A 10,743-nucleotide genomic window follows, 5' to 3' on the forward strand; every position below is an offset into this window, starting at 1 on the left:
CGAGGCCAGGAGGCGGGTCGGGAGGAACCTCGAGGCACGGCGCTTCGAGGCCGGGGGCAGGTCGAGGGCGGTCTCGGGGCCTCGAGGCCGGGGGTGGGGCGGGTGCGACATCAGGGCAAGGCGCCTTGAGGCCGAGGGGCGAGGTGGGGCGGCCTTGGGTCACAGCGCCTTGAGGCCGGGGGCGAGGCGGAGCGCGACTGGGCTCGGGGCACGACGCCCCGAGGCTGTGAGGTAGGGCGGGAGGCAGGGTGGGGGGGGGGACTCGGGACACGTTACCTAGGCCGGGTGGGGCAGGATCCCTCATTATATATTTATTTAGTACTGTTGTATATCTCTTTTTTTTGGTTGGTAATATAGGGTTTTTTAATCATTCTACACCTTCACCAGATCGTTTATATCGACATTTCTCTTTTGTCTAAATTTAGGTGGTCTATTTTGTTTTTTTAATCAGTTTGAAGTATACATATCACATTCATCATTTTAAATATGTTTTTTTTCTCCTTTTGAGTTTTTCTTGAACTTAACCACTTTATTTTGTTACGAGTTCATCAAATTTTTGCTCAATGTCAATTGTAATGTTTTATTTTTTTTTTAGAGTTTTACAGTGAAGTTTCTTGTTTGATGTAGCTTTTTAATTGATATTGTTGTGATGTGATTATTATGATCTTTGGCGTTATGGTGTTTCTCCTCTTTCGCGCCTTCACTTATGTTCTTTTAACTTTTTAGAGATCTTGTGGAGTTTCTTTAATGTTGAATCAAATTTTTTTCGGCTGAGTTTCTCTTTATTCATTCTTTCGTTAATGCTCAATTTTCTCTAGTTTAAGTTGATTGTTGGTGATGAAGGGAATATATGAGAGAAAGTTCTCAAATCGGATTACGATCAACGCGGAACCAACGAGTTCAGTCGAACAAGGTAACGAGTCTAAGAGAAGGATCAAACTTGAAAGGAATGGACGGGCGTAGGCGTTATAGTGAACGCAGACCCCCTGCTTATACATATGAGATTAGTTATTTAGATTAAAAAAAGATGTCGAGAGAAAGTTTTAGCCTTTAAAATGCGTTTCAAAGAGAGATCATAAACAAAGATTTTTTGACGCGGTGCGAGCGCGGGATGGAAAAGACAGAATAAATACCATGATTAGCAGAAGTTATAGTCAAATAATCAATTCAAAATATGGTGGTTTTTTTAAAAACCTGCACAAAGTTTAAGTAAAAATAAAATGATTATTTTGAGATCAAAGACGAGAAAACTAAAAATAATATCCATTATGCGATTTTCAAAATTTGACTTATCGAGAGTGGTGATTTGATATATTCACTTTGTTCCTAATTACTTGTCCATTTTGACAAATTAAGAAGGTACATTTTTTTTTACATATTATACCCTCAATTCATTACTTTGGAAAAGGTAGAACATTATTAATAACATTTCTATTCATCCACATCATAATTAATTTGGGTAAAATGGTAAACCCATTATGTTGATCATTGTTTTCTTAATAGGTGTGTCAATTCAAAAGTGGAGGGAGTTACTAGTTAAAGCCTAATTGACAAAATACCACTTAATGAATAAATCCACGGTTGAGGGTAAGCGATCTTAATGATATCAACTCTATTTTGTCATAATGATATCAACTCTATTTTGTCTATCCCAATATCTAATATCAAAAATTCTGATAAAGTTATCTGACATTATACAAATTCAGAAAAGTACGAGGTAAGATCTGGTTATCATCTAGCAAAAAGCCTAGCTAATACTACTGACCCTAGAACTGAAAGACCTCAAGCCAGTGGTCAGTCTTTCCCAAAATCTTTTTGGACGTTTTTATGATCAATTAAAATAAATATAAAAAACAAATACAAACATTTCCTAAGAAAATGCATTCTTAATGTTCTTCCTATTAGTGTTAATATTTCTAAGGAATTGCATCAAAATTGTGATGTTTGTATGGTCTGTGGCTTAGAAATCAAGATTATATATATTCCTCGAACATGGAATGTGTTAGCTCACAATCTAGCTAAAATTTCTATTTTTTGTATAAATATAATTTCTTGGGATTCTGCCTTCCCAAGTTGTGTTGTAACTGATGCAATGTTATCTAGGACATCTGAAACATATTTTAAAGTAATGCAATAACGTTTTTTCCTGAAAAAGAAAAAAAAAACTTTAAGTTAATGATTATTGATTTTTCGACCATAATTAATTCACAGATTTATATAAGTGAAGAAAAATTCAGCAAACTGTACAATTTGAGGTCAAGTAATGTATCCATTTAAAGTATAGAATCTTCACAATGAAAATAGCTAATGAGCATGAAGAAGAATGGGTCGAAGCAATGGAAGAAGAGAATGAAAGGGAAAGTGTTAATGTAAAATAAATTAGATTATCAGAATTAAACATAAAAATATTAAGAAAAGGAACTTCATCACAGTAATTTCAGAAACTACTAAAGTATATCTCTATTTATTTCAGCAAACGAAGCCCTTGTGTGATCTTTGAAAGTGTTATTTTCTCATGTCACCATTTTATTTTTCTTTTATTATCAAGTTACAGTCACTTAATTGCATACGTTATTTGTTGTTATAAAAATACAGAGAGGAAGACGAACAAAGCATATATAATTTTGTTCCATTCATCACATATGGTAAGTTTTCCTCTCCTTTTCCATTCTTTCTTACACTTATTTATGATTGTCACCCCTTGATTTCTTTGAGAGTTCATCAGTTTTTGTCTCAAAGTTTTTTTTTTTTTTTTTACTTTTGAAATGGAAAAGAGCCTAAAATACCTTCGAAGTATTGAAAATGGTACAAAACTATCCTCCATCCACCCATTGGCTCCAAAATACCCTTACCGGTCCACCTTTGGGTCCAAAATTGACCACTTATTTAACGGTTTTAAATTTAAACTATTTAAAAAAAAATACATGATGCTCAACTATTGATTATAATTTAATTAATTAATTAATATAATTTATAAACCCACCCATTATTAATTAAGCCCGCCCCAAATCCACCTATAAACAAACCATAAACCCTCCTTTCCAACGTTGTCTTCTTCTCGGTCAATGACGCATTGGATCCAAAGGGAAGCATAACAACAAATGGGATTTGATTTTTTGGACTCCTGATGGTTATGTGGTAATTAGATGTTACACATTTTAATAGCAGTTTGAGATCTTTGGTTCATGAATTTTTCGAATTTCAGGCAGTGGTGACAAATCCGGTGTACGAACCGGACTCCCGACTTGGGATTCAAATTCTGAATCTGAACCTGATACCTAACTTCCAAACTAGAATTCGACTCCGACACCTAACTCAGAACCCCGCCCAATATTGACTCGGTACCCGACACCTAACCTAGTATCTAACCTCGAATCCTGACTTGGAATCTGATACTCAAATCAGGATCATCTAACTCTGACCCCACCTGAGACCTGAGAGTTGGGTCTCAAATTGAGGTCGAGAGTTGGGTTCTGAATCGAGAATCAAAGTTGGATCTCGAATTAATATTGGAAATTGGCACCTTAGTCTTGAGTTAGGATGGAAAGTTGCGGTGTGAAGTTGAAAAGAATTTTGAATAATGTTTTTCTTACTTGTTGTAGGTAAGTCTTTTTTTTTCTAAAATTTGAAGAAAATAGGTTTGATTTGAAAACATTTTCTAAACTAATATTTAAGTTAACCAAACATCATAAATCATTTTTCAGAAAATGTTTTCCTTGTACCAAACACAAATAAGGGTGTCTCTTCCTTAATTTTTTTGTCAAAACGGCATTGCTTCCTCTGCCATTCTTGTGGATTGTTGATCGAAAAGAAATATTCTTGCAATCTCTTTTATATTAATGGAGGAATATCCTTGACGAGATTTATAGTTCTTTTTCATGTTTATTTGATGTATTGATTTAAGTTTATTATTGAATTAAAATTGTACCTTTTTGTTATATATTGTCCATCTATGAGATTCATTTAGTTTTGAACGGAAAATATAACAAGCAATTTACTTGAGACGTACAACATGAACGGTAGATATTGTAGAGCAAGCTATCCAACATCTAATTGTGTACACCAAACAGAATCTTAAAAACGAAAACAAAAAACAAGAGCATAAACTTGAATGATTATGTTCCAACTAACAAGTTTAATTTTCTGTTGTTCAATTTATGAGCGTTTCTTGCTTCCTTAAACAAAATTAAGTATCATCATAGAGTTTTTACAACATGCAACGATATAATCTTACTTCCTAGTACGGAAAAACCATTTGTATAAGGTTCAAAATGGTGAATTGAGGCAGAGTAGACCAATGATCATGTAGTCATTTGGCCAACTATTGAAAGAAAAAGCTTCAATCGCAGACGACAGCAAAGTCGACTAGCTTCAACACAACTTCAGCAGCAAAATCCGAGGGACAATTCAAAAAGTTGAATGATTCAAAAATTTGCACGAAAAAGAGAGCCAATGTTATGTTTCAGATGTGATGAAATATTTGGCCTCAATTACCGTTGTAAAAATAGGCAACTTAACCTATTGATCATTTCAGAGGCACCCAATACAGATAAAATGATACAGAAGAATTCTTTGAGCCTACCAAAGAAAATGTAGTTGAATGGGAAACAAAGGGTACTAGTTTGGTGTAGAATATGAATTCGATTGTGGGCCTTACAGCATGTATAAGTTGTTGTTCTTATTGACGAGGTAAAATTTAAGAGCTAAATACCAGTTTAAGCCCCTGCAGGTTGGTTTCAAAGTAAGGCCGCATCTACCTATTTTCCAGGTAAAATGTTCATTTCTTATGGAGACATAACCAAGAAAAATTTCCATGTAAATCTACAGTTTGCTTGCGAGTTGTGTGCTTTTGGTTTACATCAAATTGAGAGAAAGATCACGTAAAGAATAAGGTATCCTGACCCCTTAAAATAAAAATATTAGAATTTAAAATTGAAAGGGAAGAGATAATGTTGCTGTCGACATATAGAAGTGAACAATGTTTTATAGGCAGTTGAGTAAATGGAAGCAACCAAGGTCACAGAAAATGAAAAATTTAAATCACTAGCATATAGGTTGAGAAAGAAAAAGAAATTGATCTTCCTAAGTTGCTTGGACTCTTCAAAAATGTCAATGAGTGTGTGTCGGATTCACCAAAAGTAGTGTATATTCGACACGGGTGCAACATCAAAGTGAAGAGTCCACACAACTAAGGTCTATGCTCAACCTGAAATGATTCAAACTTTTGAAAAATGAGTATTTCTTACTAAAGTAGGACAGTTTTTGTTTAACTTTAAAATGATGGTAACATCTACCTTCTAGGGATGTCAATGGGTTGGGTTTAAGCCTATGCGGACAGGTTTAAAGTTGGATGCGGACAGGTTTAAAGTTGTGCGCTGCGGGGCAGGTTGAGGTAATTTTATTAAAATGATGCGCGGCAGGGCGGGTTGCGGGTTTTATGTTTAAGTCTTACTGCTAGGATAGAATTGTTCCATCTTCTGCAATGCTTCTTAGCCCCAAAGTGTTTAACACCTTAGGGGATAACCAGTTGAGTAGAAGTCAAACACTTCCTAAAACTGTTCTCTCCTTCAAATCACTTTTCTCAAGTCAACGGTATCACTAAAGTGAAAGAAGATTCCGCTTTTTGATTAACTATAGAAAACTAACAGGAAGCTATCATTAGCAGCAAGGAAAATCATCCAAATTTTATAATATTAGAAGCTAATTAACTGTTATTGAATGATCTCCTCCGTAATTCATCTATCTCCTTAATAAGTGTCAATAAAAAACGATCAATATTTGACAAAATAAGCAGAAATTTGAAACACGTGGCGAAAGAATACTTACAAGCTGTTAACTATTACAACAGGCATTCACCTGAGTTCTAACATCTTTCAATCTTCGTTTGGTAAATCCGGACAAACTAGGCTTTCGATGAAGAGTTCCGCATCCATATACTCGTAAATACTAGTAACCTCAACATTAGGAACCTCTGGATATGTGATAGAGTCATTCTTTGGATCGTATATCGCGAAAGTTGATTTAAACGTGAGCAGAATTTCACCTTTATTATACGTGAAAAGGGGCAGAGAAAGATTATAGTTCTTGGGATATGTGATGGTATACAATTTTGTCCAAGATGCTTTAACTCCATATTCCTTCATTACCCACACATCAGAATGAGTTCTCTCATAATTATTACAGAGGACCAAAAGATCACTTCCCAACAATCCAAGCTTCAAACCTCCTCCTTTGATGTCACTGGGTAGCTCCACCTTTCCCCATTTCTCATCAACCAAATCAATAGACGTGATGCCCCAACAGCGTCTATGCTTAGTAATCCAATGAACTTTACGATTCACAAACTTAGCCGAACCACAGTAACTCACCCCAGGTTTAAAATCTTCAAGTGTTTTCCAAGAATCACTGTTTAAACTATATATTGCGGCCTTGAAAATGTTACAAAAAATACCCACTACCTTATAATCGTGATTGTCAAACTTTGAAATTGGATGATCAAGCTTTATCGAGATCTTGAGATTCATCCATGGCTGCTTCTCTTCTGTTGTTGCATTAGGAACGAAGAAGAGAGAAAAAGGAAATATAAAGCATTGTTTGTGAGAATGTGAAAAACTGATTTATTTCATCTGTTAAGTGTACATTTATAGTAGATGAATGGAAAATATCTAACAAACTACTGACTAATCTACAACTGTCAATTAACTAACTAAGTAACCGACTCAATCAAACAGTAAGCTAGACTAATGCACTATCAACATAAGTATACAACACACTACATATTACATATCTCAATACACCCCCTCAAGTTGGAAGGGGTGAAAAGACTGCCAACTTGTCAAGAACAGCTGCATGCTTAACACCAGTGAGAGCTTTGGTCAGGATGTCTGCAAGCTGATCAGAAGTAGGTGTGTGATGTAAAGAAATGAGACCGGCATTCAACTGATTGCGCACAAAATGGCAATCCACTTCAATATGTTTGGTCCTTTCATGAAAAACAAGATTCTTTGCAATGTGTAAGGCAGACTGGCTATCACAGTAGACAGGAATAGGAGTGGAAAAAGGAACAATAAGTTCCTTGAGATGCCTATCTAACCACACCAGTTCACCAACAACTTTTCGGATGGCCCTATATTTAGCCTCAGCCGAGGACAAGGAAACAGTCTCCTGTTTCTTAGATTTCCAACCGAAGGGATAATTGCCAAGAAGAACCAAGTAACCACTAACAGATCTCCTAGAATCAGGACATGAAGCCCAATCAGAGTCACAAAAGGCTCTGATGGTATAGCAGGGATCATTAGACATGAAAATTCCTAAAGTAGGATCCCTTTTGAGATACCTTAGTAGATTAAATGCAGCTTTCAGGTGTGGTTCTCTTGGAGATTGCATAAACTGACTAAGATGTTGAACACTATAAGCAATGTCAAGTCTAGTGTTGGTGAGGAAATTCAACTTGCCAATTAGCTTCCTATAATAGGTAGGGTTTGGTAATAAGGTCCCTTCTTTGGCCTGAAGTTTCACATTTGGATCTAGTGGTGAAGTAAAGCTGTTGTAAGTACTACAATCATACTCTTTGAGTAAATCAATGACAAACTTCCTTTGAGAAATGAGGATACCATCAACCTTTGTATAGTATTTCCAAGCCCAAGAAATAATGTAATATACCGAGATCCTTGATTTTGAACCTGTCATGTAAGAAAGCCTTGAGCTGTTGAATTTCAACTAGATCAGTTCTAGTAAGAAGGATATCATCAACATACACTGCTATGAAAATGACAGAGTGATCTGTCTTTTTGAAGAAAAGAGAATAATCATTCAAAGAGTGTTGATAGCCCCTGGAACAAAAAGCCTGAGTAAGCTTGTCATACCATTGCCTGTTGGCCTGCTTCAAACCATATAATGACTTTCTTAACTTGCAGACCAGATTAGGATTACTGAGAACCAAACTGGTGGAGGCTGCATGTAAACTTCCTCATGGAGATCCCCATGAAGGAAAGCATTATTGACATCTAATTGGTAAATATCCCAACCTTTCTTAGCTGCAGTGGCAATCAAGGCCCTCATAGTGGTCATTTTAATGACATGGGAGAAGGTTTCAGTATAGTCAATGCCAAGTTGCTGAGTATATCCCTTCACCACCAACCTAGCTTTGAACCTTTCAATACTGCCATCTGCTTTGTGCTTCACTTTGTACACCCACTTACACCCAATGGCTTGCTTATGTGGTGGTAGAGGGACTAGATCCCAAGTATGATTGGCATGTAAGGCATTAAACTCCTGAGTCATAGCCTTTTGCCAGGCAGAATTGATGGCAGCCTCTCTATAAGAAGAAGGCTCATTGTCATGACAAATACTCTTAACAAGATTCTGACTATGATGGTTCAATGAGTCAGGTGCAATGTGTTGGTGTAATGAAAATAAAACATTGAGGGAAGGAGATGTAGGCTTCAAGGAGTGGACATAGTCATTGAGGTGGACAAGGACCTTTGATGTCCTATTAGACCTTCTCAGAGCATGAGTGGTAGGTGATGGAGTGGAAACAGGTATTACAGGTTCAGAAGGGTCTATACGCAAACTATTAGGACAAACAACTGGAGAGTTATTATGTGGTGATATGTGAGACATCTGAATGGTAGTGTTGGGATGACAACTTGAATTAGGTGACACATAGTGCATATGCTCCCCATTACAATCATTATTGGAGTAAAAAACAACATCAGGAATATGTCTACATGAATCAGTAAAATAAGGCAGTTTAAAAGGAAATATGCTCTCATGAATAACAACATCTCTAGATATATGTATCTTCTCAGTGGCTAAACTTAGGACCTTGTACCCCTTGGTTCCAAAAGGGTATCCAACAAACACATGGGGAGTAGTTCTAGGGTCAAATTTGTGGTTGAGATTTTTTGGAGTAGTAGGGTAGCATAGGCAACCAAACACTTTCATGTGGGAATAGTCTGGGTTTTTTTTATGTAAGAGTTCAAAAGGGCATTTGTCTTTGAAATGTTTGAAATGGGTTGTGGGGAGTCTATTTATTATATAGGTTGCTGTGAGTAGGCATTCTCCCTAATATTTAATAGGAAGTTGGGATTGGAACAGGAGTGCTCTGGCAGTCTCTAAGAGGTATTTGTGTTTTCTTTCAACAACACCATTTTGTTGTGGTGTGTATGGGCAACTCTTTTGGTGGATAATGCCTTTGGACTGAAAAAATTGAATGGATTCTGTGTTTGTGAACTCCAGACCATTGTCTGATCTAATGATTTTAATGTGAGTATTGAATTGGTTTTCAACTAAAGTGACAAAGGCTTTAATGACTTGTAGTGCATTACTTTTGCATGATAACAGATGTGTCCAAGTGCACTTGCTGTAATCATCCACCATGGTAAGGAAATATTTATACTTATCATGTGTTGCTACATGATATGGACCCCATAGGTCAATGTGAAGTAGTTCAAAGATTTGTTTGGTAAAAGTGATTTTTTCAGGAAAGGTTAGCCTTGTTTGTCTAGCCATAGGACAAATGTTACATAAAAAAGGTTGTTTTGAAGAAAAATGGGCAGGTATTGATGAAATACCCTTCATTTTGCCAAAAGGAACATGTCCAAGTCTATTGTGCCACATCAAATCTACATTATCTTTATGAAAAACAGAAGAAACAGGAAAGGATTGTACTTCATTGATATTCAAAGTAGAGAATGAAGAATTACAACGTTTGTCATTGCAAGGACTACTAGTAAAAACAGAAGATGAAGGTAAACTAGAGGCACTGAGCTGCCTTTTTTCAGAACTAATATTTGTGACAATAGTAGAACAGACAGAGTTCTTCAAGCAATGAGAGTATAGGAGGTAAAGACCATTTTCCACTTCACCAATCTCCAGAGGCCTCTTCATTGAAGGGGCCTGCAGAAGACATATTTTATCAGTAAAGGAAATGATGCTTTTAGGATTTAAAGTCAAGCAATGTACAGAGATTAGATTGTATTTGAAAGAGGGAGCATATAAAACTTTGTGTAAAGTAATTTCAGATGTTAAATGAACACTACCAATTTCAGTTACTTTGACCTTATAACCATTTGGAAGACTCACTAGGACATGATAAGGTAGTTGTTTAATATTGGTTAGATGAGATCTATGGAAAGTCATGTGGTTAGATGCACCTGAATCTATGGTCCATATGTCTTCTCTTGCTTTTGAACATTTGCATGACAATTTACCAAATTTAATAGAAGAGATTCTGTTAGAACAAACTACAATACCTGCAAAATTTACAGATCCATTGGCAATGTTGTTGTCTGATGATTCTCCTGTGTTTGTAGGATGAAAATGTTGTAGAAGGCTCACCAAGTGTGCATATTGGTCCTTAGAAATGTTTAGTTGTTCCTTTTCCTCTCTCATATCATCACCTCTAGTAGACAACATGTCTGCAGAAGGTCCTTGAACATGTGCCACCTTCTTCCCTTTCCAATCAGAAGTGTTATTGTTGTTGTTCCTGAAATTCTGATTGTTTTGGGGGTAACCATGAAGTTTGTAGCATTTTTCTTTAGTGTGACCTGGTTTCTTACAGAATTCACATATGACCCTATGTTTGTTAGAAGATTGACCAATCTGTGAATAATAATTTGTTTTAAAACCATTTCCACCATTGCTCCCAGTTGCATCATAACTTTGCCTAGAAGCATTACCATTGTTTGCATTGTATCCCCCAGATCTTGAAACACTAGCACTAAGAGATGTGGAGGCAGT

The 10,743-nt window shown here is 36.3% G+C and overlaps 1 protein-coding gene across 1 annotated transcript; it reads right to left on the bottom strand.

Annotated features, from left to right (window-relative positions):
* Window positions 1–5,873: 5,873 nt before the first annotated feature.
* Window positions 5,874–6,524, bottom strand: LOC125842870 (F-box protein CPR1-like). The gene has a single exon (XM_049522156.1). The coding sequence runs from the start codon at window positions 6,522–6,524 to the stop codon at window positions 5,874–5,876; it is 651 nt and encodes a 216-aa protein (XP_049378113.1).
* Window positions 6,525–10,743: the final 4,219 nt, after the last annotated feature.

Source organism: Solanum stenotomum, chromosome 10 (assembly GCF_019186545.1).
Source record: "Solanum stenotomum isolate F172 chromosome 10, ASM1918654v1, whole genome shotgun sequence".
In the NCBI taxonomy this organism is placed as follows: domain Eukaryota; kingdom Viridiplantae; phylum Streptophyta; class Magnoliopsida; order Solanales; family Solanaceae; genus Solanum; species Solanum stenotomum.